At 57.8% G+C, this 26248-nt stretch overlaps 1 protein-coding gene across 1 annotated transcript; it reads right to left on the bottom strand.

Moving 5' to 3' along the window:
* Positions 1-7986: 7986 nt before the first annotated feature.
* Positions 7987-25865, bottom strand: MAP2K3 (mitogen-activated protein kinase kinase 3). Its single transcript, XM_055407515.2, has 12 exons — positions 25634-25865; positions 16846-16912; positions 16522-16570; positions 15667-15780; positions 15452-15571; positions 14913-15029; positions 14042-14093; positions 12827-12954; positions 12347-12424; positions 10221-10360; positions 9135-9180; positions 7987-8643 (listed from the first exon to the last, which is right to left on the bottom strand). The coding sequence occupies exons 1-12, from the start codon at positions 25680-25682 to the stop codon at positions 8560-8562; spliced, it is 1044 nt and encodes a 347-aa protein (XP_055263490.1). The 5' UTR covers positions 25683-25865; the 3' UTR covers positions 7987-8559.
* Between the last annotated feature and the right edge of the window lie 383 nt (positions 25866-26248).

The raw sequence follows: 26248 nt of genomic DNA, 5'->3' as shown, positions 1-26248 counted from the left end.
CCATTCTTAGTGTGATTTTATTGGTGTTTTTAATAAGCCACCATACCTCGATCCTGACCAATAGACTTATCTGATTAAAATACACCCAAGATACCTAGTGCCAGCAGGTGGTCTAGTCAGATTCTCTCAGAAGGAGTCTGAGGCAAGGATTCAGGTTGCACAACCTCAGGAAGGATGCTCTCCCTGCTGAAACCATTGCGGAGCAGGAGCAAGGGGAGCGGGAGAGAGCCCGAGCAGCCCACCAAGGGCACGTTTCTGTCCTGGATCCCAGGGAGCTCAGGCCTGTAGATCACGCCTCTGCATCTGCGCTGCTCCAGGCGAGGAGTGCCACCCCTGCAGTAGCAGATGGGCGGGGTTGCCCCAAGATGCAGGCGTCAGCTCCCGGGCACTCGGACTGCGCTCTCAGGGCAGTGCGACCCCAAGGCCTGAGGGCCACACTCTGAAGCAGGTGTCAGATGCCGGTCTCAGCCAGTAGCCAAGCCCAGAACAGCGCGGGGACCAGCATGAGGTCCCTGTAAGGAGGTCTGCAGGCTCCGGTGAGGTACTAGCGCTCCACACGCAGGAGGAAGCCCCCCAGGTCTTTTGCAGTTCCCATCCTCTCAGCCTCTACACCCCCCTCACACCGAGGCCCCAGACACTTCTCCGGGACCCTCAGCCAGCCACGACACCTGGGATTCGCTTGCCCAGTGGGCCATGCTGGCATTGGCCCTGAGGAGGCAAGTCCCAGCACAGAGCGAGTAAGAAGTGCAGTCACTTGCCCAAGGCCACACAGCTAAAGCGGAGCGACTGAGGGGGCGCGCCGAGAGAGGAGCAGTGTTACGAAAAAGCCCTGAGGGAACCCAGGAGAAGTAGAGTCCAGATTCTGCGGAGAGCCCGGGGCGTCGACGGAGAGGGAGCAGCGGGGCGGGACGGTCCCTGTGACGACTGCAGGCGTCACTTACCGAGCACATGTACGAACTGAAAACCTGACCTCGGTTAGCGCCTGCATCCCCACCCTTTTTCACAGTGGTGCTCCGTGTAGCAGACACCGAGAAGGGTTTAGGTGGAAGGGAACCCTACGCAGTGCCTACTGGGAAGCGAGACAGCGCGTGTTCCCACACAGTTCCCCGGGTGCCTGGAGCCGCACCCAGCTGAAGCAGCCAGCGGCAGCCCGGAGGCAGGCAACCTCCCAGGCAGGGGCAGCGCGGCACCGGGGCGGGGTCTGCAGGCCGGGGCTAGGGGCAGGACCTGTGGGCGTGGTATGGGGCGTGACCCGTTTGCGTCACGGTGGGGGCGGGGCTGGTGGGCAGAGCGGGATTGGTAGGGTGAGGCTGGTGGGGGGCTGGCGGGGCTGGCGGGGCTGGCGGGGCTGGCGGGGCGGGGCGGGGCCTGCGGGGCGGGGCGGGAAGGGGCGGGCGGTGTAGGAAGCCGACTCGGACATGAACCTGGGGTTGGATGGATGGAGGGGAGCAGGGAGCTGGGGGAACCCTACAAAGGAGATGACCAGTACCTGTGGAAGTGACTTTTGAGGGATAAGTAGGAGTAGGAATTCACCAGCAAAAAGGGGGTGTAGGGAGTATGTGTTTTAGGATGAGGTTGACTGTTCAGTACTCAAACCCCTTCTTAGTGGGGAGGAGTCCCTTTGTGTCAAGTTCCCCATGGGCAGGGTTCGATTTCCCACTACAGAAGCTGAAAGGACCAGACTTTGTTCTGGTCAGTAGACCACTCTTGCCTGGGACTTTGACGCTTATTATCTGGGGCAATGATGACACCACAGTCCTGACAATATTGACCTTGATGCCCAGGCCCTTGTAGCCCCCTTGGCACCTGAAAGTTCTACTCTGTAAGCCCTGAGATTGATCCAAGAAATGCCCCCCTTTACTTATGGTGGACAGTCACTTTGTGTTGCTTGCAACCAAGACCTCTGAAGGGAATTCCTGGAGGAAAGACTAAAATTAGCAAGAAAGGAAAGGGAGCAACAGCATAAGTCATCCTGGCCCCCAGGCCCTGCACCTGAGTCCTGCCCTCCTTCCCAAAGCTTTCCTCACTGAGACCATTGCAATCACACAGGGAGCACCCTGACCAATCCATTTCACAACAAACAAGTCTAAGCCTTGAGAAAAGTCATGAATTGCTCATAGACAGAGGGGACCAGTCAGCTCCGACAGGGGGTCAGACACCAGCTAGGCTCTGCTCTGGCTCCAGTCAGAGCCTCCAGCACCCTGAGATGCACAAGCCCATCCCCACCTGTCATAGCAGCCTGTGAAATCTTACAGTTCCAAGGGCAGACCTTGAGACCAAGTTTTAAAAGTCAAGCCCAGGACTTCCCTGGTGGTACAGTGGATAAGAATCTGCTTCCCAACATGGGGCACACAGGTTCAATCCCTGGTCCAGAAAGATTCCACATGCCACAGAGCAACCAAGCCTGTGTGATGCAACTACTGAGGCCTGTGGGCCTAGAATTGGTGCTCTGCAACGAGAGAAGCCACCACCATGAGAAGCCCAGAAGAGTAGCCCCCGCTCACTGCAACTAGAGAAAGCTCACATGCAGCAATGAAGACCCAGCACAACCAATAAATAAATAATTAAAAATTAAAAAAAAATAAAAGGCAAGCCCATCTCAGCCACAGACATGCATCCTGTGGTACCACAAATAATGAGGCTTTGTTTTAAAGGCAACTGTGAGATGGAAAATGAATTTGGAGTCACTGAATACCATGCCTGAGACCCATAATTCACGCTCTGGGCCCAGCCCAAGAGCATTAACTGCATACCTACTGTGTGCCAGGATCGTGATGGACCTTGTGCTCTCTAGCATTTCCTGGAAGCTACCTGCAATCCTGTAAGATCAGCATTACTAGTCAATTTACAAAGAGAAAACTGAGTCTGAGAGATGCTATGCCATCTTCAAGGTCACTGTGCAGGGTGACAGAGTCAAACTCAGTATATCTGAACCAGGAGCTGAGGGTGGGAAGCCTGGAGCAGAACTTTGAGGGCAAAAAGGCATGAGAACATTTCAGAAAGGTGCTCCTCTCATTATTGTTGTTCTTCTCCCTCTGGCTCCAGGGCCTTTGCACAGGCTGTCCCTGGCATGCTCTTTCCACTCCTCACCTATGAGATGGCCAGGCCTCCTGCTGCTGCCTACCCTGTCAGGTGGAGTATTCTGAGGCTGTGGGCTGCCCCGCATGACAAGCACTCAATAAGGGTCCCCCCTCACGTGTCCCCTTTTCACTCCACTGAGTACAGATTATAATCCCCTAAACTAAACCATGCGTTTTAAGGGAGGCAAAAATTGGTTCTTAGAGGACTGAAAAAATAGATGGTACAATTATTTGCGGCCCCATATGACAAAATCTTTTTCATTAGTGTTGCATCTCTCATCAGAGAGAAATTAAACAATTTACTTAATTAAAGTGAGTTACTTAATTGCCATTAAGTTTAATTAATTTAAATGATTTAATAATTTGGTGCTTCTCCTTAGAGAATGACAATGGGAGGAGAGTAGGAAACGCTGCTTTAAGCTTTTATAAGTTTCTTTATGCTCCGTCTGATGCCCTCTGACCTCAAGGAGGGCAGGCCAGGTCTGTCTAGGTCCACCTATAGCTCCAGTCCTAGAACGTTGCTGGCACACAGTAGGTGCTCAGGTGACACCTTCCATGTGCCAAACCCTGCAGAGGATAATTCAGACAAGGCTCTGCTGTAGAAATGTGGTGCTGGGCCTCTGTTCCCTGAATCCCGTGGGCAACAGGGAACCATAGAGGGTTTGGGAGCCAGGAAAAGAAGAACTTCTTGGGCTGGAGCATCCCCAACCAGAGATGGCAGCTGCTGCTGCCTCCCAAGCATCTCCCCATCCAAGTCCTGCTATTAAGCCAGTCCAGGACAAAAACAGAGCAGCCCACGACTTCTGCAAGGCTGGAGGGGGTGAATGCAGCTAAACCCAGCTTGGCAGGTGGCTTGCTCAGAGTGGGGGGTGGACAGGACTCCTGGGTTACTGAGCTCACTGTCTGGAGGACCTCAGGCAAGCCTGGACCCTTGCTGAGGCTTTGTGATCTCCAGGAGAACCTGACTGCCCTGGGCCTGAGGATAAACGAGCTGCGATAAACATAGCACAGCTGATGTATATATAGACCCTCCCACCTGGTTTCCAAAAGTATTCAAAACTGCTTTCACAAGAGGCAAAGAAATGAACATTTAGAGTGTGCCAGAGTCTACACATGAGGCTCTGGCATCACAAGCCTCAGGGAGTGGAACCAGGACAAGAAGAATCTGAGATCCCTCCAAGAAGCACGCCTGAATGAGACCAAGCTCCCCATGAGGGGAGGTGTGCGAGCAGAGGTCTCAGGCCCTGGTGAAGTTGTGACTAGGGAGGGATCCCCGCACTGGACAGAGGTTTGGCCAGATGCTCTTAAGTCCCGGCTGGGAGAGGAGATAACCCCAGCCTAGCTTTCTCATCCACTGCCCTTACCCACAAAGCACTCAAGGACACGAGAATGCAGGGCTGATGGCGGGAGCCACATGCTGGCCCCTTCCCTTTTTCCTGAGCCAGAGCCATCCTGACAGGCTTAAAAACTGGAGAGGGTGGGAGAAGGATAAACCTTACTCACTGCCCCGGGACCACTGTGCTGACAACTGCAGTGATGCAGGCAGCCCCGTCCCCAGACCTCACCAAGATCCCAGCTTTGGTGTTGCTCCGTGTGACCGTGAGCCCATCGCATCCCTTCTCTGAGTCCCCAGTCAGTACAGCCAGGGGTTGCCTTGGCTCTAAGAGCCCTCCCGGAACCCACTGCCCCAAAGAAATAGAAGGGCAGTCCCCAGCCCACCCCCAAGCCATGGCACAGACCTGGGAGAGCCTGGCTCTCTGGGCCCCATTGCATTGGTTCTGGCATCGTTCTGGCAGCAGAGGGCAGCTTCCCTGCACCTGCCTCTTCCCTCTGTCATTGCCTGGCCCTCTCCGTGCCAGGCTCTGAGCAAGACAGACCCAGCTGGCAAGACAACTCCCAGTGTAGCTGGAGAGCTGCTCAGCAGGCAAGAGTGTGAAGAAAACACAGCAGAGCAAAGGAACACAGTGACAAGGTGGTCAGGGAGGCTGCTCTGAGAGGACGGCACCTCTGAGGTGAGCAGAGACGTCCTAGGCCAGCCAGGAGGACTGACGGGGCAGAGTGGCACGTTCTGGGCACAGAGAACAGCGAGCTCAGAGGCCCTGAGGCAGGTCTGAGCATGACATGGCTGAAGCACAGGGAGCAAGGAGGAGTATGGGGTGTGGGGGCTGGCTGGCGTAGGCCACGGGGAGGTGGGGGCCACCGGGAGGCATGGACTGGAGAAGGCGGGAGCCACAGCAGGGCTCTGAGAAGAGGCCAAGTTGATGTCTAAGGAGCGAAGCTGCCTTCCCTCGCCTCCAGAAAGGAAGTCACCAAATCCTCCCACAGGGGCCACCTCCTGCTTCCAGCCAGGCCCAGATGCTGGCTTTCAATGCTGCCCTGTGAGGCGGCGCTCACTGCTGCACCTGAAGCAGACAGTTGATGTGGCTCCACCGTCTGTCTGTCAATCCAGAGACTCATTCACCACAGGTCTGGGAAGGCCCTTGCCCACCTCTTCTGGTCCCTGTGCTGATGGCCCCCACCCACATGGACAGTGGAGGGAGCCTCCACCTGGCCTGCTCATGGCTGAATAAACCGTCATGTGCTTTGTGAATGTCAGTGACCTGCACGCAGGCTTCTCCCAGGTAGATACCTGGAAGCCCTTTGTGAAGGCTGCAGGTTCCCCTCCATAGTATCCGAACCTGTCAACAACCATGTTAACACCAACGTGAAGAGGAATCTAGGAACTTTGGCAAACTGTGAACCACTTGCTGGGTAAAAAGTGCTTTGCAACCCTGTGGAGGGCCTTGTTATCGGTCAATTATTACTTTGTAAGCTGTGTTTTGTGAACAGCTCTGGGCTTTGTAAACGGCAAAGTCCTTTGGACACTGCAGATGATTTACCAGCTGTAGAGCGCAGTGGAGGACAGGGGAGCCTGGCTCGCTGCAGTCCATGGGGTCACCAAAGGTCGGACACGACTGAGCGACTAAACAAGAGCGCTGTGAACCCAGAACAGGGGGCACCCCTCCCGGCCTCCGCGTGGAGGACGGGCGCTTGGGCGCTCCGGGGCCGAGGGGTAGAAGCCGGGGCTATACCCCGCCGCCTGGTGGCTGCGGAGGGAGGAGCACCCCGGGCTGTGCCCTGGGCTAGGGTCGGCTGGACCTGCGCGCGCGCGCGCGGAGGATACGCGTGCGTGCGTGCGTGTGCGGGGGGAGGAACGCGCACGCGCGCGCGCACCGAACCACATTCGCACGCTGGCGGATCCATCTATGCAGGTATCCATGGGCGCACCTGCAGGACCACGCCCTTTCTCACGTGTTCATTCATTAGTGTTTCCACTGATCACAGGTGGTGCGCTCCCCGCTCCGCAGCTTCCGGCACTGAGCACACTGATAGTGGCGGGTCTAATTAGCCCAGATTAGTACATCCATGGGGCCATGTGCAGGCTGGCCTCCCTAGGGAAGTGACAGAGGAGTCAGGAGCTGGTAAGCAGGGACCCACAGAAGGTGGGAAGGGGTGTTCCAGGCACAGGGTGCAGTCACAAAGACCCCCACAGGTGAGAACGGCCTCCCCGCCCAGATGGAGCTCGAGGCTGTTAAATGCTGCATCCAGGAGGACTACCGGCAGAGGCTGTCCCAGGCTGAGGCCACCTTGGGCATGAAAGTCACACTCCTCCTCTGGCTGAACTGAAGACGGGAGGACTGGTGGACAGAGGCAGAGGAAAGAGGGGCCCCAGGAAGACCCGTGTCTCCTGTGGGAACATGCCATTTCCCCTAGAGGGCCAGCGAGGCCCTGCTCTCAGATCTTGGAGTGCAGGCCAGAGAACTCTCCTGAGCAGGATCCTTGCTGCCCAAGATGGGCATGAGGATGAGCCTGTGACCCTTCCCAGCCGAGAAAAGCCAGTCCTGGGGCTTCAGCAGTTCTGGACCACTTTGCTAAGCTGGCAGCAGCTACTGAGTCTTGACACGGCCCCAAGTGGGGAGTACAAAACTGAGACAGAGAAAACAAGTAAAGTGGATTTAGGTTCCACAGGAGATTAACCTGGCTCCTGGATCCCACGGTGCCTGAAGCCAGGCACACTTCTGCTTATGTGAGCAAATAAATTCCCTTCTACTTCAGTCTGAAGGAAGAGGGTTTCGGCCCAGGCCTCAAGGATCACAGAGTCAGAAGAACCCTGCCAAGGGTGCCGTCCTCCAGCTGCCCCACTCCCTCTGTCCCAGAGCCTAGTTCTCCAATCATAAGCTGTGTGGCTCTGGACAAGTTACTTCACCTCTCTGGACTCATCTGTGAGCTGGGGATAATGAAATTACCCTCAGTGAGGTGACTGCCCAGCCCAGGTGCAGCACCTGACAAAGCACTTGTCAATGCCCCCAGGGGACTAGGCCTAAGTCTCCGCTCTGTCCAGTGTCCAGCAAGGGCCTGGAGCCTCGTCACAGTCCTGAGGCAGCATTGTGTCCTCACATGTGGAAATGCACAGCCCTGGAAGCTCAGAGGCTCCCCTGACCATGCTGCCTGTCCCTGTCCCTCAGAGCTACCAGCCACCACTGAGCAGCAGGAGGGCTCACAGCTCTGACACAGTCACACAACCTTTTGCCCCACTTTTTTTTTTTTTAATTAAAATAGCAATCAGCCAACTGCCCCAACCCATCAGGGACAGGACCCTGGACAGGCAGTCCTTTCTTCAAAAAAAAAATATATATATATTTTTAAACAATACCAAAAGCAAATCCACAGCCCCTGTCGAGCCGGTCCCCAAGGAGAATGAGTTGGATGGCTCCCCTAGCACCTCTCTGAGCGGAGACCTTAGGCCCATCTCCCAAGACCCCGCCTGAGCAGAGAGGGCAGGTCTTAGCCTGCTGGTCCCCTAGAAGGTGACAGAAAAGTGATCGGCTCCAAACCATGCAAGAAAAACCAGCCAAACCCACAAAGCGAAAGAAAAAATCAGGAAGATAAATTAAAAAACTAAAGGTGAAACAACACCCCTAGAGGCGGCAGGCAAGGGCAAGGTGACCCCGGTGCCCTTAGTGCCCCGTCTGCCAGGGCTGGGGTGAAGGCCTCGGAGGCTCTGGCACCTGCCTTGTGGGGGCTCCAGGGAATTCACGTGGCTCATCCCCATGCTGGGTCCCCCTACCAGTGCCGGGACAGAGATGTGGCCAGCCTAGGCCAAGTGTGCAAAGTCCATTCAGTCGAGAGATAAAAAAATATACAACTTGGGTGGCATCCAGGGCTGGGCCAAGGCAGTGGCCTGCACAAGGCAGGGTTGCCTTCTCTGTGAGAGGCATCAGGCCCCTCCAAGTCCAGAGTCTTGGGGTCCTTGGAGCAGCAGGGGCAGAGTCACTGGGGGTCCCTGATGGTCTGGTTCTTTGGCACTTGGGACCTTGCCTGTCAGGCAGGAGCAGCCCCCTGGATTCCTCTTGGGTGCCCAAGGCCAGGGCGGCAGTAGCTTATGGGTGTGGGCAAGCACTGCTCCAACAGAGGGTTGGAGCAGGTCCAAGCCCTGCCCCTACGAGTCCTCTCCCAGGATCTCCTTTACGAAGGCAGCGATGTCAGTCTTCTTGGTTTTGTGCGAGGTGAAGAAAGGATGCTCCTGAGGATACAGAAGGCAGTCACCTTGGAGGGGCAACCAACCAACTCCTAGTCCTAACCCACACCCTGACCCTTCCAGCACCTCTGCCCCTGGAGGCCCGCCAGGTAGAGAGTTCAGGCTTCCTCCTCAGCTCTCTCACTGCCACCCTCAACTCACTCTTGCCTGCACACACCAGGACTCTGCCCAAAATGGGCCTTCCACGTGGAGTGCCCTCTCCGTCAGCAAGGAGATCCTCATTCATCCTTCGAGGCCCACTTCCCCTGCAAAACCTCCCGACACCTCCAAATAAAATGGCCCACCTGCCCTGCTGCCCTCTGCCCCACTCCAAGGGCCTGGCATGAAGGGTGAAAGAGGGAGCCAGAGTACACAAGTGAATGAGAGAATAAGCAACAAAATTCCTCAAAGAATTTTGAATGCAGAGGCAAGCCAGAGGAGCCGCTCACTGCTGTGCATAGAGGCAGCCCCTCCCAGAGAGCCCCACCCACACTCACCATCAGCTCCAGGTAGCTCATGCGTTCCGCGGGGTTCTTTCTCAGGCTAGGAGAGAACAGGGTGGGCTGGGGCTAGGATGGCAGGGAAGCGAATCCAGCCCATCCAGGCCAGCCAAGTCAGGCTGGGCTCGGCCCCACCCAAGCAGCAAGGGGACACACATGCTCCTGAGGCTCACGAAAGAAAGGGCTGAACTGTCCTGGGGGCTTCCAAGGGCAGAGTGGGCTCCATGGTGCCCACCACAGAGACTGGACCAAGTTTCTTTGCCTCCTGGGGTGTGAGCTTTCTTATCTCTATAGTGACCTAGGAGATTTCCAATGATCCTAATACTAAAATGCTACCATTAACCATCATATGCTTGGTGTCCTTAATCGATAGAGGAAGTTCCTTACCATAGGTCCTGGGAGAGAATGACCCTGTCTGCCAGGCACACCTGTTTTCAGACTTTCTTATTTTCCAGTGAAAGGCTATGAACTCTCCCCTGAGTGCCTCTCTGGCCACAGCACATAGCCGTTGGTATGTTATACTCTCACTGTCTTCACTTCGCACTACTTTATAATTTTATAGATCTCTCTTATAACCCAAGAATATATTAGAAGAATTTACTTTTAATTTCCTTGTAGCTTTTTTCTCCATAGTTATGCATTTCCTGTTCCATCTAATTACAGTCAGAGAATGTGGCCTATACAACTTTATCTCCTGCCTTTTCCCTTATTTCCTCTGTAATCTCAAACATAATTAATCTTTATAAGGATCTTGTGGGCATTCTTTAATGTGATACAAAGTTCTAAACATCAACAAAAGCAACTTTACTATGCATTTAAATCCTCCATATACTCTTCATTTTCTTTTTTGATTTATGTGATCTGTCCATTTCTAGAGGAACTGTATTAAAAACTCCTCCCAGGACCATAGTTTGTCAAATTATCCTTATACTCTATTCCTGCCTACTGTTTTGATGCCGTTATTGGGGTTTATCTGCTCAAAAAGGAGACCGGGCCCAGGGAGGATGGGATCTGGCCAGGGCAGGGAGTGGGTACTGACTGGACTCAGGGAGGCCCTCAGGTCTGAGCAGGGCTGAGACTCACCACTGTGCAGTAAAGTCCACAAACTCAGGGGAGAAACGGTCAGCTGGGAGCTGGGGGGACGGCTCCTCTACCACCTGCTTCAGCTGCTGGAAGGGGGTCCCCCAGGACTCGTAAGGAAACCGCAGAATGGCCATCTCGATCTGCAGTGGAGATAGTGCCACCAGGTCAGACACACCCACACTCTGCACACGGAAGCAAAGCCTTCAAAGACTCTGCCTGTCCGGGTCCAGCATCCAGAGCTGGACTGTGAGGCAGGTCAAGGGGCTGACAGGTGACATCAGTCCAAAGATGAAAGCCAAGGGGACAGAGGAGTTAGTTCTTCTGTCCCAGCCAGCAAAGATTATAGCTCATGGTACAAATTCAACCCTGAGTTTTGACTGGCTTGGCTATCGGGTTTTCAAACAATCTGAATTCAGAAGGTTTTGCATTAAAACCCAGGTTCAAGCTAACCTGGAAAAATCAGAGGGCTGGCAGCCTGGGATACTCCCCATAAGGCCACTGTCGGCAAAGTGCCTTAGAAGAGCGATCAGCTTCGAAGTTCCCCACAGACCACTCCCTCCTCCCTTATGTCTCAGCAGCACCTTAGCGTCTGCTGCCGTTTATGTGGGCTGTTGTTATTACTGAAAAGGCAAGCAGGAAATGAAATGTTTCTCATGAGCTTGCAGGAGGAATGTTAGACTGAGAGGTTCATCTTCTGGTCTGTGCAGCAATCCACTAGGCCCCATTAGGAAAAGAAGTCTGCAGCCCTTCCTCTTCCACAAAGCCCCCACCACCCAGCCACCAACACCTGGGAAGCCCATCTCCAATGCTTCCCCCTCCAGGAAGCCTTTCCACTCTGATCCTGTCACTGTTTCTCCCCGACTCCCTGGACACAAGGCTGCCATGGTCTCATCAATTCTACGAGACCCAGATCTCCCTGAGCCCCATGCCTTGCCTGCAGGAGTCATTTGTAGGAAAGACTGGCTGGCTCACAACAAACTCTGCTTCCAATTTTGACCGCTGACACGAAAACTCAGGTCCACCTCCCTGACAAGCGATCACCATAATAAACAGGAGAGACCTCAACTCAAGCAGACGCACCCAAACAGGTCACTAGTTGTGCTCAGAAAGCACCTTCTCATCAGGCTCCAGGCTCCCTTCCAGCCAGGACACAAACAGGCCCACAGATGGAGGTGACACAGTGTGGCAGGAATGGCTATGACCCTGGATTTTCATAGGACAAAGACAGCCTCCTTTTTTTCCTATAGTTTCCACTGACTCCGGCACACAGGAGTGAGGACCCTGCCTGGGCTGCAGAGCAGGATGCAGTGGCCACCAGAGCTTAAGGACGAAAACAGAGAAGTGTCCAAACCTTGGACCTAGTCATTCCTCTCCTGGTAATCTTTTCTAAAAGAGCTCACAAAATGAAAACATAAGCAGCCTCTGGGCACAGAGACACGTGCTGCTACTGCTGCTAAGTCACTTCAGTCGTGTCCGACCCTGTGCGACCCCATAGACAGAAGCCCACCAGGCTCCCCCGTCCCTGGGATTCTCCAGGCAAGAACACTGGAGTGGGTTGCCATTTCCTTCTCCAATCTGTGAAAGTGAAAAGTGAAAGTGAAGTCGCTCAGTCGTGTCCGACCCTTAGCGACCCCACGGACTGCAGCCTACCAGGCTCCTCCATCCATGGGATTTTCTAGGCAATAGTACTGGAGTGGCTTGCCATTGCCTTCTCCGACGGAGACACGTAGTATGGCGTTATTTGTGGGAGTAAAGGTGAAGAAGCAGCAAGAGCGAGCAGGGCAGGGCTGAGCCTCGCCACTTCCATGAAGCCCTTGTGCACAAGAAGCCAGTTGGTCTGGGGCTGGCTGTGCACTCTCAGTGAGCACCACAAGCCCTGAGGAAGTCCCACAGGCAAGTCGTCACAGAAGAGAACGGCATAACGCTGCCCTAACCCAGAGGGTGTGAGGCGCCTGCAGACACTCCACTAAGGACACCCTAATATTTGATGGCACTGTCTCTTCTCACATCATGAGGCCAATCAACCCTTCTGTCCAGGCTAGACTATCTGGTCCCCAGAAGCTCACAGACCTGGCACAGCCCCCACCTGTCCTCCACCCAACCAGCAAGGGTGCCCCAGGCCATACCATGGTGATGCCGAGGCTCCAGACATCGGACTTGACATTGTAGCCTTTCTGGTTCAGTTCTGGGTTAATTCTCTCGGGCTGGAAGAGGAACCAGAGCAGGGTCACCCAGGCCCCCTAAGCTGGGTCTGGCTGCCCCCCACAAAACTTAGGGGCCAGTGCTCACCCATCCTACCGCCCCCAGAGCAGATGTGGAAGCTGAGGCTGGTGAGGGCCAGGGTCTCGAGGTGCCATACCTGGGGGTCCCACCTTGGGGTATCGGCAACTCCCACAGGCCCCACCAGCCACCCCCCTGAGGCGAAACTTATCATCCAAATGGACACCGTGGGGCCAGTCAGAAAGGAGTGGAGAGGGTTGAGCAGGAGACTCCCCCTAGAAGGAAATTCGGGGTCTGGGGAGGCCTCATTCCTGATGGAGCAGGAGGACACAGCTAGGTGCCTGAGCCTGGCTGCTTCCTCTGGGCGTGACCTGGGAACCACTTACGGCCATGTAGGGTTTGCAGCCAGCATCCATTGTCTTGGCCACAGAATCTACCAAGTAACCACTGATCCCAAAGTCACACATCTTCACGTGGCCCTCCTTGTTGATAAGGACGTTGGACGGCTTCACATCTGCCAGAAGTAGGACACGCCTTTCAGCTACTGGTTGTTGGCCCCCACTGCCCAGGTCAGAGCTGGTAGCCACACAGTCAGGAGCCCCAGCCTCCAGCCACAGGTGGGGAGAGAAGTTGGCTCCAGGGCTTCCCCCAGGACCATGTCTTTGCAGCTTCACAGTTGGGACTCAGCCTCCACTTACCAGTGCAACCTCTGGCTCTGGGGTCCACCCAGATGCAGGAAACCCATCACTAACAGTATGAGCACTGTAAACCACCCAATATCCACCCTGAGGGGTCAGCAGTCTTGGCCAGGAAGTACAAGGCAGCAGCTCAAACACAGGAGGCGGGAAAAGCCAGAGCCCCAGGACTCAAGGTGGACACGGAGTGGGCACGGAGTGGACATGGAGTGAGCTAGGGGCCACAGCAGGACCATCCAGCAAGCACATGCACAGGATACACGCACATCCCTCCTGCCTTTTATGAGGACTTCTGCAGGTGCAGAGAGACCAAAGTTTCCACAAAAACCTGCCAATAGCAGTGACCTGGGGACCACTGAGTGGTCAAAGGGGCTTAGCCTAATGAACTCCGTGTGGAAAAGCAGACCCCTCAGAACACAGAGGGAGGGGATGGGCAGGACACACACAGCCCCACTGAGTCTCAGAATCATTGGCCCAGTTGGGAGGCTGAGAACAAGGAAAACCAACCCCCATGAGAAAATCAGTGGAGTCGGGGGCTGGGGTGTTACAGGGCAAGAAAGGGAGGGGAGGGTGGGCGCGACCCAGTGTAAACAATGATCAGATTCGTGCAGCGGTACACACCCCACCTGCACGCTCCTCAACACATAAACAACCCGTCAAGACAAGATGGGCTGGCTTTCCCAGGATGAAGGTCCACCCTGTCCGTGCTCTAAGCACCAGGGAACAAAACCGGGACTGGGCCTGGGGGCTGATGGGAATGGCTGAGGGGAGTGGACAGAGGCCTGGACCCAATGGGCCCATCACAGCCGGTCGCCTCCCAGAGCCTCGGCATTGCAGGCCCGGCAGGACCGTGGGAATGTGTGTGTGAGGCCAGGCCCCTCCTCACCAGCCGGCCCCGGCACTGACCTCTGTGGATCACGGACAGCTTGCTGTGCAGGTGTTCCAGGGCCCTCACGATCTGGTGTTTGGGATAGGAAGTGGAGAGAGACAGGTCGCATCAACAGTGACAGAGCCATACGACTCCCCACCCAGGGCTGTCTGTCGCCCTCTCCCAGGTCACACCCAGCCCCTCACCACCTGAGGCTCCCGCCCACATCCCAGCCTTTGCTGCGGTATCCTGGCCACCCTGATGCTGATACACCTGGTTTCTACACTGCTCTGAATGGGCCACGGTCTCAGGTGATGTGACCGAGACACTGCGGAGTCTGACTTATGAACCCCCAGAGTGCTGTCCCTCCCTGCACCAGACTCCTGGGTAGAATCTGGCACTTCTACAGCCTCCTTGCATCCACACCCCCCTCCCCTACCAGCAGTCACTCCCCACAGGAATCACCCCGAAGATTCTGCGGTCAGGGATGAGTACCACAGGTACACAGACCCCACTCCCCTTCTGCTTTGGCTGCTGGATGCTCATGCCCAAGGAGCCACCTGCCCGAGGACATGCATGCTCAAGAGGCAGACCCGTGGTTTTCTCCCCTGACCATGTGCCTCTGTGAGCTACCTCTGAGCATCTTCAGGATAAGGAAGCTGTGACCACTAAGTCCTCTTCTGTGGCCTCAAAACTCAGGAGCTGCACAGGAAGGCCCCGAGATCCTGGCTCTGCCAAATCTGTGTGGCTCTAGGGCCCCGGGGTCTCCTGAGCAGGCTCCAGTCCAGGGTGGAGGCACCTGGGGCTTCCAAGGGCAGCTGCCCAGCTGCAGGGCCACAGCTGGAGGCCACACAGGGGGCCCAGCTCTGACAAAGACACTACCATTGGGAACCCCCCAACCCCACTTACAGACACAGCAATCTCCCCGAGAATGTCTTCTGGGATCGTCATGCCCTTGTCTAGCACCTTCCGATAGAACTTGTCCAGGGACATGTCCATGAGCTCCATGCAGATCCACACATCTCCCTGTAGATGGACAGCCACAGCTCAGCCACATCCACCCAGGGCTACCTGGCCCGGCTTCCTCCCATGCCCATCTCCCTGGAGTCGGCCAGCCCCTGACACACCTCCACCCCTCAGCCCTCAGGGGTTCCCTGACCTCCCAGCCCCTCCCCAACAAGGCTCGCCTGCATTGCTGGGTCCACATGGCAGCCTCTCCTCGACTGTCACCTTGGCTCTCCCCAGTCAGACTCGACTTCCACGGCTCATCCCAGCTCTGACCCTGGCCGATAGGTCCCTTCACTGGCAACGTTCTGTCCCCCACCCCCACCCCCATACAGGACAGCCTTCTGAGAAGGCTGGGTGCAGCATTCCCTGGGGCAACCCCAAGCTCCCGGGCTCCCCGCCAGCTGACTCGGCCAGCGGGGAGGCTGGCTGTGTCTCCTCACCTCTCTAAAGAGGGCCCCGTAGAAGGTGACGGTGTAGAAACAGTCCACTGTGCGCATGTTGACATCCAGGTCCATGAGCAGGCGCTTCTGCTCCTGAGAGTTCACGGTGGCCCGGATGCGCTGGGGGGGAGGGGCTGCGGTCAGAGCCCAGGCGGCAGGGGTGCAGCCCCAGGTGCCCCCGGTTCTGATAGCCCTGGGTTGGGGACACTGCTCACCTTCACGGCCATGATGGTGCCACTCTGGGCATGCCGCACCTTCTCCACCACCCCATAGGCACCTCGGCCCAGCTCTGAAATGGTCACCAGGTCATCCGCCTCCACCTCAAAGTTCTTAGGGGACAGAAAGGAGAGAAGGTTCATGGGGGCCAAGTCAGGTACCAGTGGAGATGCTGGGGCAGCAGAAAGAGAGAATCGCCAGCCAGTCAGACCTGTGCTCAAGTCTTACACCAGCCACTTCTGCTGTGTGTCCTAGGGTAAGTCACATGATCTCTCTGAGCCTCCCCTCACCTTCTCTAAAACAAGTGCAGCACCTATGTCGGAAGGCTACTACAGGGTGTCAGCACATCAGCCTGGGAAACGCTCCCAGCGGTGCTGGGCCCTAGAGAGATGCCCTTTTCCTCTCGCCCCACACTCTCAGGTGGCCAGCCTCACTCATTCATCACCTACGGTAGGTAAGTCCCTGTTTCAGGCTCTGGGGTCACAGACAGAACAAAAAAAAGGCCTTGCCTCCAAGGGAGCAGTGAGGCCCTGGTCACCCACCCTCCCTCTTGACCTGTTGCCAGAGGAAGTAAGTAGTTGGATGAACAAGACCCCTCAGCATGTCCTGTGGGCAGCACATGGCCTCCAAGCCTGGCTTCCCAAGAGAACCATTGGCATCGTGAGGTGCCAGTGAAATGCAGGCCCTTTGGGCAGAGCCAGGGATCTGCACACTCAGCACCGTGACTCTAGCTCCCCAGGGCCCAGGAGGTAGCCACCAGATGGGCCACCTGGTCAGCATCGGGGAGCTAGCTCCCCTCCTCAGCCCACTCTGTCTCCACCCACAGACACCTCCCCGGGTCTGTTGACACCTACCCTGTCTCCAATGGTGATGAAAGCCCGGGAGTCCAGGTTCCGGGGGAGCCTGCAGGGGAGAGCGGAGGCGTAAGCCCCAGAGAGCTCTGCCCTCTCAAGAGGGTCCCCGCCCCCCGCACAGTCACCAAGCATCTGCGGGGCAGCACATGCCCTGTCACATGGACACACCCTCAGATGGGCAAGGAGGGCTCTGACAGGACATGCAAGGCACACAGCCCCCACAGCTGCTTAGAGAAGATGCCGCCCGCACAGGCAGCCTGGCCCCCACATTGGCCCCTGCAGGAGGCCTTCCAGGCAGCGCCAGAGGAACTGAGGCCAACTCACGTGGGGCTGGGTGCCGGTGGCTTGGACGTGCAGGAGATTCGTAAATCCTTTTTCCTCCTGGACTTTCCTAAAAGTGAGAGAAGGGAGCACGCAGTCAATCACTGGTCAACCAACATCCCCAGGGACAGAGAGGGACAGGCCCCAAGAGCCTGGCACAGACACAGACGCCAAGGGCCAGTGTGGTCAGTGCCGGGATGGGACCCCAAGGCCTCCGGGCACCCAGAGGACATGTCCAGCTCAGGCTAGAGGGTCCAAGCCCCGCCGGTCATCCTGAAACAGTCAATCCACAGTCATCTGAGAAAAGACAGTACCCCCAAGGAAGATGCGCCTGCTCCCAGGCCTGAAGAGTGAAAGCTGAAGTCCCAACACCCAGTACCTCTGAGCATGATCCTACTTGAGATTTACAGAAATGACCAGGTCACACTGAGGTCACAAAGTGGACCCTTGATCCAACACAACAGGCTCCTTAAAAAGAAGCTTGGACATAGAGACAAGACATGCATCAGGGAGGAAGACGACCATCGGCAGCCGCAGCAGGACCAACCCTGTGATACCTAGATGGGCTCCAGCCACCAGACAGGAAGTCCAGTATTGAAGCCACCCAGCAAGTGGGGCTTTGTCTGATAGGCATACCCACAGCCAGGCCCCTGGGCCAGGACCCTGTGTGCAGGCCCCTTGTGTGCAGGCACCCTGTGTGCAGGCCCCGTGTGGCAGGCGTCCATGTGCAGGTCCTATGTGTGCCGGTGCCTGTGTACAGGCCCTGTGTGTGCAGGCGGCCCATGTGCAGGTCCCGTGTATGCAGGCCCCATGTGTGCAGGTGCCCTGTGTGCAGGCCCCATGTGTGCAGGCCCCGTGTGTGCAGGCCCCATGTGTGCAGGCGCCCCATGTGCAGGTCCCGTGTGTGCAGGCCCCATGTGTGCAGGTGCCCTGTGTGCAGGCCCCATGTGTGCAGGTGCCCTGTGTGCAGGCCCCATGTGTGCAGGTGGCCTGTATGCAGGCCCCGTGTGTGCAGGCCCCATGTGTGCAGGCGCCCATGTGCAGGTCCTATGTGTGCAGGCGCCTGTGTGCAGGCGCCTGTGTGCAGGCCCCCTGTGTGCAGGCACCCTGACCTTTCTCAGCCTCAGCTGCCCCAGAAAGGGCCCGGGTGGAGAAGCATGAGGACCCACAGTCACACCTGACACCATCAGCACTTCACCCCAACTCACTCCCAGCTGGCGTGAGGTGGGGAGGGGGTGGGGGGCTGGCAGGGGAGATAAGCCCAGCAGGCCTACAGGGGTCAAGGCAGGGCGGACTCAGGCCTGAAGCTGGACCCAAGGCCTCATCTCACCCCTGCCCACTGCCCCAGGCAGGCTTCACGCCTCTGGGCCTCAGATTCCCCATCTGGGAGGAACTCCATCCCCAGCTCCAGCTAAGAGGGCATGAGATGAGAGGGGACCAGCAGGGTCCAACTTTCCCGGGAGTAGGCCCAGGCCCCTGGACGGGACCCCCTGAGGCACAGGCAGGGCCAGCTCTGGCCAGGCCCACTCTCTCCAGACCCACAGTTTGTTCTTTTGCTATTTAAAGTTTGCCAACATCAAGGGCCCCAGGAAGCCCGCTTCTCTCCCCAAGGAGCTGGATGGGCCTGAGCCCCAAGGCAACGCCTCCTCACCCCACACCTCCTGGGGACCGACGAGGGGTCACCTCTCCAAGCAGTCATGTCCCCGCCTATCGGCCAGCTGAGAATGTGGCCCGGTGCCCGGCCTGCAGTTGGTGCTGAAGAAGAATGGGCATCACAAGCACTGGGCAGCCCTGGAACTAGACCACCCAGAACAGGAACAGCGACCACCCGCCTCTCTTGCGGCCCAGTGCATCCTCCAGCCTCCGCCCAAGGCCTGCACCCCTTGTCACAGTGTGCACATCCTCTTGAAGCCACCTCTGGACCAGGTTTGGATCGAGCCTCCAGCACACCCTGCTGTACAGCCTCAGCACCTCATCTGTGAACCCAGATGGGTCCATGAACTTGGGCCCAGCAGTAGGGGGGGGCCGGCACTGCTGTCCAGTGACGGGCGGGAGCATCAATGCCCCTGGGGAGACAAGGCCCAGGCCCAGCTGTACTTAGAGCAGGGTGAACCACGCACCTCTGGGAGGGGGTCCAGCATCTGCCTGGGATAGGTGGGCAGACACCTGCAGCCTCTCCTCAGAGGGACCCCAGGCCCCCTTCACCTGTGGGCCTGTATCCCCAGGCTGGGCGTCCTGGGCTGGAGCATCCTGGCTTGTGGGGTGGCACCTCTACCCCGCAGATGCCAGCAGCACCCCAGGCTGCCGAATGTCTTCAGACCTGGCCTCAGGGCCTGCCTGCTCAGCACCGAGGGGACGGAGGCCGTGAGCTGGCTGGTTTGGGGCCCTCCCATGGATTCTGCAGATGATAAGGGCCTCGGGAGGTGGGGGCACAAGGGAGGCGGGGTCCCGGGGCTTAGGAAGCCAGCGTGTGGCCAAGTGGCCACCTCGCCACTGTGGGGTGGTGGGCAGGGGGCAGGCAGGGCTGCTGGGCTGAGCGGCCCCGGCCCAGCCTGGTGCTCCCTGTGGGCTCAGCACTGGGGGTGCTGTGGCAGATGCGGGCCTGGCTGCGGAGGATCCTTGGAGTGGAGAGCCCTGGTTTCCCTAAGTGAGGTGAAGCGAAGAGCTCCTCCTCCGGGGGCATCGTGGCGTCTAGAGGAGACAGGAAAGGCCTGCGTGTGAGTGGCAGGCCGCTGCTGTCATGGATAAGAGGGCATTAGAGTGAGGCCCCCACCTCCGACAACCAGCCACGTTGCCTTGTCCGTAAAACGGGATAAAATCACTCCACACTGAGGTCATGGCTGAGCAGTTGGCACACCCCTGTGCTAGGGGCAGGCTCCAGGTGCCCAGTCAGGTCCTGAGCAGGCCTAGGCTGGAGGTTCAGAGAGGGGGACGGAACTCGATGCAGGCTGGGCGGTAGTGCGACAGGCACGTGCTTTTTTTCATCCCCACTGTATGAATGAGGATACTGAGGCTCAGAGAGAGGGGAGGGACTTACCCAGGACCACCCAGCCTGTAAGGCACAAAGGTGGGATTTGAACTTGTTGCAGAGACAGCCTTGCTTTTGGCGACAGGGTTGCATAAGAGCCCAGGCAAGTGTGGAGTGACTGGAGACCCAGCTCTGGGGCTGCGGGCTGTGCTGTCAGGGCACGTGCTCAGCAGTGGTCCCAGGGCCGCCTGGGTCAGGGCTTTTGGCCAAGACGGAGCCTCAGCTGCTGGCCCCCAGACACCGGGCTCGAAATGCATCCCTTTATACTCCCTGATGGCACCCAAACACCTCTGCTGACACCCAAGGCCCTTCACTTGTCCCCTTGCACCATCTGCTTGTGAAAATCTTAAGACAAACCCTGGAAGCTATACAATGATGCAGTCAATGAAAGTCAGGGCTGGTGGTACAGCTGCCCAGGTGGAACACTGCACCACTGGGAACTTGAGATTCACTTGAAGCAGTAACAGCTGCAGACGCTGAGACACGCTCAGTGCTTCCACATGTTAACACACTGACTGCTCAACGAGGCCCCAGTGTCACCCCACAGTGCAGTTCCCCACTGCCGGCCAGTTCCAGCCTCGCCCTACGCCCACCACACACCAGCGCTGGCCCCACAGACCACGGTGTTGATGCTGGCCCGGGACCCCTGCAGGTCAGTGAACTTAAATATACCACATGTACCTTAGGGCTGGATTTAAAACAACAATACCGAAACGATGAGCACAGAAGTCAGGACAATTATCAGGAAAAGGAAACGCTAAGGGCTTCAGGGGCACAGGAATGTGAGATACTTTTTAGCTGGGTGTCAGGAATACAGGATTCCCTTTTCTTTATTCCTTAAAATGCAGAGGTACATCCTATATAAACCTGGGGCATCTGCGATATATGTGCAATTAAAACACATAAAAGGAATGGATGCCCACCTGCTGGGAGGCTTCAGCAGAGGCTGCAGGCCCAGCCCCCACACGGCAGGAGGACAGTTCAGGGTTGCCTGGAGGGGGACCAGGGGAAGAAGGGTAATTGGACACAGCCTCCCAGAGAAGCCAGGACAGCCCCTGGGTTGCCAGTTCAGCCTGCAGTGACACCCCAGAGAGGGGTCCTCAGGACAGGAGGAGGGTGACAGGCGCCTGTCCCTGTCAGGGTGAGTCTGGTGACCCTTTCTGGGGGGGGCAGGGGTCCCCAGAGCCACTGAGGGGGAAGCAACCACAGAAGCAACTGGGCAAGAAGCCTGACTCACGTGGGCAATGTTGTGGGCACCTCCGAGAGGCACCGCCAAGGGGAGGTAGGTACAGTCCCTAGAGGCGACGAGCTCCAGCGTGCAGAGCTGAGCTCCGGGCAGGCCCACCCCATCTCCCCCATCCAGCTGGCGCGGGGCTCTCGGTGTGTTGTTCTTCCTCTGCAACCCAACAGTGACCCCTCCCGAGACACTGACAAGGTTCCCCACGGCCATCAAGGCCCTGCCTCCCGGCTGCTCCCCATCAGCGCAGTAGCGGACCTTGAAGCTGGACCCTCAGAATCACTCCCCCACCGCCTCCTTTTCTCCAGCCAGGATGCTCCCTGGTCAGGACAGTCCTCACCCAACCCTGCATACCCACAGCAAGTGCCCTGCCTGGCCCTGAAGGGGCTCTGCGCACTGAGCGGCTGGCCTAGGAGGCCCCCACTCTCCTGACTCCTGGTGGCACATGCCCCACACTGTGGGGGAGGCAGCCATCCCATTCTCTCTGCTCCCCACGAGCCCTCCCCAGGAAGGTCCAAGAGGCCAAGAAGCTCCCGGCTCCAGCATGGGGACCAGAGCCTGGCAGGAGCCAGCTGCAGCCAGAGTCATGTCATAGGGCTTAAAGTCCACCGTCAAGGTCCCCGTGCTGTTTGTTCATCCACCGACGAACAACTGCCACCACCATAGCAAGGAGAAAATAACAGATGACATTTGTTTGACAAACACTACTCCCCCTTTACTACCACTCTGAGACGGGGGGTTGGCCACTTTCACTTTACAGGAGACTAAGGCTCAGAGAGGGCACGTGACAAAGCTGCGAAGCAGTGGAGCGAGTCAGAATTTGAACACAGGCCCATCCACCCCTGAGCCCAGGCTCTGCCCCATTTCCTGTCTCACTGAGGTTCCTCGGAGGCAGAGGGCAGTCTCTGCTGTCCCAGTACCTGGTACTCAGCAAGGGGAAGGAGGCTGTCTACACACATCCTCACAGCTGCCAGCATGCAGGGTTCCCATACCCATTCTGCAGGTGAAGAAACTGAGGCCTCGCATCTGAGAGCTGGGCAATGTCAGGGGCCTGAAAGCATTGCAGAGGGCAATGGACATCCAACATTACAGCAGAGGGGCTGGGCTGGGATCTGACCACAGAGTCTTCACCTCTGTGGGAGTCCAGGGCACCCCGCACCACCTCTGCTCCTCTGCAGCCTGGAGCCCCTAGCTGCAAATCTGAGCAGGAGGAGCCCCTGGGCCGAGGGCGGCAAACAGTCACCACCACCTGCTCCAGCTCCATGAGCAAGAGGAAGTTCTTGGGGGGATGGGCGAGGGGCCAGGAGCAGGGGTCTGGATCCACCCCGTACCAGGACCAGGGAGGGGGCCACCTTCACGCCCAGCCCAGGACCAGAGGCCGGCCCATGAGGCGGGGACTCAGCCCCATTCCCACCCACCAGCAGCCAGGCATTGGCCCTTTAAGCTGCAGCCGGCAGGCTGGCATGCCCCAAGAGTGAGTCAGTGCCCAGTGCCCGCTGACTCACCCGCCGGAAGCCTCCTGCTGCCCCGGCCCTCTCCCCACACAAGTGACTGAGAACTTTGCTCCCTTCAGGCCCTGAGCCACAGGCTGGCTGATAGACAGTTTCCTGTGCGTCATGCCAGGGGTGGGGGAAGTCCCCAAGATGCCACCTTCCAATTTTTCCAAGAGCCAGGGACAGGACGGGTAGAGGAGAGCAGCCACATGGCAGGAAGGGCCAGGACACTGTGCCTGCAGCCTCAGTGTGCCCAGGGGGCAGCAGGAGGCACAGGAGGATCAACCAGGACGTGCCCATGGGGGCAGCACTCACAGTGCATCTGGGAGCACCCCAAGGACAAATGTGGCTGGAGGCAGCAGACCCAGACTGTGCTATCCAAACGCGCCCCTGCCCTCTGACCCTGGCTGCTCTCAGCCTCTGACCCCAGGCAGAGATGGCCTGTGGGCAAGGGGGCTGGGAAAATATCAGGGCTATGGAGCCTGGGGCCTCATGCACTCTTGGAAACTCCCCAGGCCAGTGGCACGGAAGGCAGGGCAGGGCACCCCTGCAGGGCAGGAAGCTCAGAGGTGAAGCTCCCTAAGGTCAGGTGCCAACCACACCCTGCTTGGTCCAAATTCCTCAAGAAGGCGTGAAGGAGGACATCACTATGGGAAGGGCTAGGTCGGGCCACTCCTCCAGTCTGACCTCACTCTTTTCACCTGTCAAATGGGCCTCACTGCAGTGAGCATAAAGTGTGCCAGCCGTAAAGGGTTGTGCACACATAAGGCACCATCTCTGGCTCAGGCCATCCTCCAGGTCAGGCATGGGCTCAAGGAGATGCTTCCGGACAGAGGTGTGATGGGGGAAGGGGAGTGTCCCACCAGCTCAGCCCAAGCACCCAGCACAGAAATGGGACACAGGGGAGCACTGGGCACTGAGTACTAGAACCCCACCTCCATCTGTCACAGCTGTGTGACCTCAGGCAAGGTGCTGAACACCTCTGAACCTCAGCTTCCTTGTCTGTGAATGAGGTTGTGAACCATAAATGGGTGAATGCATGGCATATGGGAAAACTTCGGGATTTTCTGGTGGCAGCGGGGGGGGGGGGGGCATTGTGGCTTCCCTGCCACATGTTGCCATAAACCCCAAAGAGGTTAAGGGTGTCCCTGGGCCTTGAGTAGACCCCCGACCCTCTATCCAACCCACTCAACATCATCTGTTATCCAAACCCACAAACCGGAAACTCATCCTGGCCCTCTCTCTGCTGAGAAACTCAGAGAAGACAATACCAGGGCTCAGGTCACACAGCATATGAGTGTTTCCCCAAAGTGCTTCATTCCTTCATACTCCTGACTCCTCTCCCTTCCCAACCCTGCAACTTTAATTTTTCTTTTGATGAGGCATCCCCCGCCTGGAACAGCAGAAAGGGACTTCAAAAACAAACACTGCTTCCAATCTCTTCTTTCTGCCCATGAAAACCCTGTGGCCCAGAGAGGTTGATGGACCTGCCTGAGGTCTCACAGCCTGGCCACACTAGGCCTTCTTCTGTGGGGAAGAGAAATGTCTGATTTCCCAGTTTCCAAGCTCCACGAGGTCGCCGCGGTGCAAGTCCCTGCTGGGTACTCACAGTAGCTAGGCAGCAGTCAGGGACCCAGCCTCCCACTTAGGTTAAGACTTAATTACCCTCCACCTGGCTGGTTGGGCTCAGGTCCACAGCCACTGCAGCCACCAGGAGCAGCAGCAGGGAAGGAGGACCCACACCCTCCCTGGGACCCCACAAGCCCTCTAGCTGCCACCCCGGCCCCACCCAGAGAGAGAAAGGCAGGGGTAACCCCTGATTAGGGCCCCTAAGAGCCAGCTGTTACCTTTCTCCTCCTCATTCTGCAGCTACAACCCAGGAGAGGCAAGGTCTGGATCCCACATGGCTGTTGCCTTTCCAGCAAGAAAAATGGTAACAATAACACAGTAACAGTAACACAACTTAGTAAGACAGCTTAGACTGTCTGCTAAGCGCTTCTCATCGTCATCACCCACAATTGCCTAGAACTCTTTAGTATTCACTATCTCACATCCTACGCCTGAAGTCCATGGAAGGTAGGTGTGATAAGGACACTCCTGCTGCTGGCGTGAAGCAGCAGGTTAGGGAGGCGGGGGCAGCCCATTCATTATGGATGCGTCCGGTTTGGAAATCTCTCACACAGTCCAGCCCTCTGAAACTCTGACATGCCAAAAACATCCTTTCCTTTTCCTGCCAAAAAAAATCCCCCTTTCACCCTCCAAGTCTCGTCCTCCCCCTCTGCATGACAAATCCTGCTGCCGCAGCCGCCACCTCACAAAAATTTCCAAGAAGTCCGGCTGCTTGAAGACAAAAGCAAGACCATTGCATAGTCAGCGATCGCCTGGCAGTTGGCCCTGGACCCACAGACAGTGGGGACAGACCTGGTAGCAATCAACCCTGCACAAGAGGAGGTGAGCTCCCCCAGTGCAGAGAGAAGTCTGCAAGTCCAGATGAGCAGAGCCAGTGGAGAGGCCATGCGGTAAGGTGTGATGGGAGGCCAAGAGAGATTCCCCCTCACCGAGAGAGGGCTGAAGGACGGCCAGGAATGGGGCCATGTGGGGCCTACTAGGATGGAAAGCCTTGGGGGAGAGGTAGGCGAGATCTGAGCTGGACTGTAGCCAGGACACCCACATGGGAGGGGGCGTTTACTGAGAGATCCCCAGAAGGGCAGTTAAACCCCAGGCAGGACACAGCCCTGGGACGCAGAAGTGAAGGGGGGTTGGGTGCAAGATGGGAGTGAATCCCACCTGGGTCCCAACCGAGGGACCCAGTCTGCGAGCGTTCGTTCCTGTTCATGCTGCAGTTAAGGCCCAAATGGGGAGGTCCAAGCAAGGTTTCTGACCTGGTGTGGGGTGATCAGAACGAAACCTTCGCCAGAGTTCGGGCTGGGCCCGAGACCGATCAGGGAGGGGTTCCGGGCCGGGAAGCTGCCCGGGTGCGGGCCCGGCCAGGAGACCGCGTAGAGGTCGGGTCCGCAGCCCGGGCGTTCCTACCTTTGGACGTGGGCACGCCGGCGGGCGGGCTCGGGGCAGGAGACTCCATGGTGCGGGCGGGTCGGGGCGGCGGCAGAACTAGTCCAGGGGGCGGTGGGCTCGGCCCGGGCGGAGCGCGCTCATGGCTACCGGCGGGCAGGCGGCCCGGGCTGCAGGAAGGGCGGCAGCAGGGACGTGTCCGCGGCAGGCGGCGGGGCCAGACTGGGCAGTGCGGCCGGGCAGCGGCCGGACGGCGCCGACGTAGGCCCCGCCCCGCGAACCCATTGGCCCTCCAGTCTCCGGGCCCGGCCCCTGCCTATCAAACGCCGGCCGGAGCCTGCCCGTCAAACTCAAGCCTCAACCTCCATTGGCCTGGGGCGCGCCTCCTCCCACAGCCTGCCAAGCCCGACCCTCACCGGGAAACCCGCCAGGCCCCGCCCCTTGGGACCCGGGTGGTTCCTTCCCGCTGCCGGTCAGGAAGCCGGCCCAGCCCACTCCCGGGCGCGCCCCGCGCGCTCAGGCTGGAGTGCCCAGAAACCCTGGGTACTCCAGGCCTGCCCAGCTGCGGCCCGGGGAGCGGAAAAGTGGATGCTGCGGGCTTCAAAGTGCGCCCGCCCCCTGATGGGGTCGAGATCA

The sequence above is a fragment of the Moschus berezovskii genome, chromosome 20 (genome assembly GCF_049115385.1).
Source record: "Moschus berezovskii isolate FMDL1 chromosome 20, NW_MosBer_1.0, whole genome shotgun sequence".
Lineage (NCBI taxonomy): Eukaryota > Metazoa > Chordata > Mammalia > Artiodactyla > Moschidae > Moschus > Moschus berezovskii.
This window is presented reverse-complemented; position numbering and strand designations above follow the sequence as displayed.

Bases quoted from the DNA above. Each gene is read 5' to 3' on its own strand.
- MAP2K3 (XM_055407515.2), bottom strand. From the start codon at position 25,682: ATGGAGTCTCCTGCCCCGAGCCCGCCCGCCGGCGTGCCCACGTCCAAA. The intron at 16,571-16,845 runs GTGAGTTGGCCT...TCTCCCCTGCAG, and splicing joins CCACCGGCACCCAGCCCCAC to GCTCCCCCGGAACCTGGACT. The intron at 15,781-16,521 runs GTAGGTGTCAAC...CTGTCCCCTAAG, and splicing joins TCATCACCATTGGAGACAGG to AACTTTGAGGTGGAGGCGGA.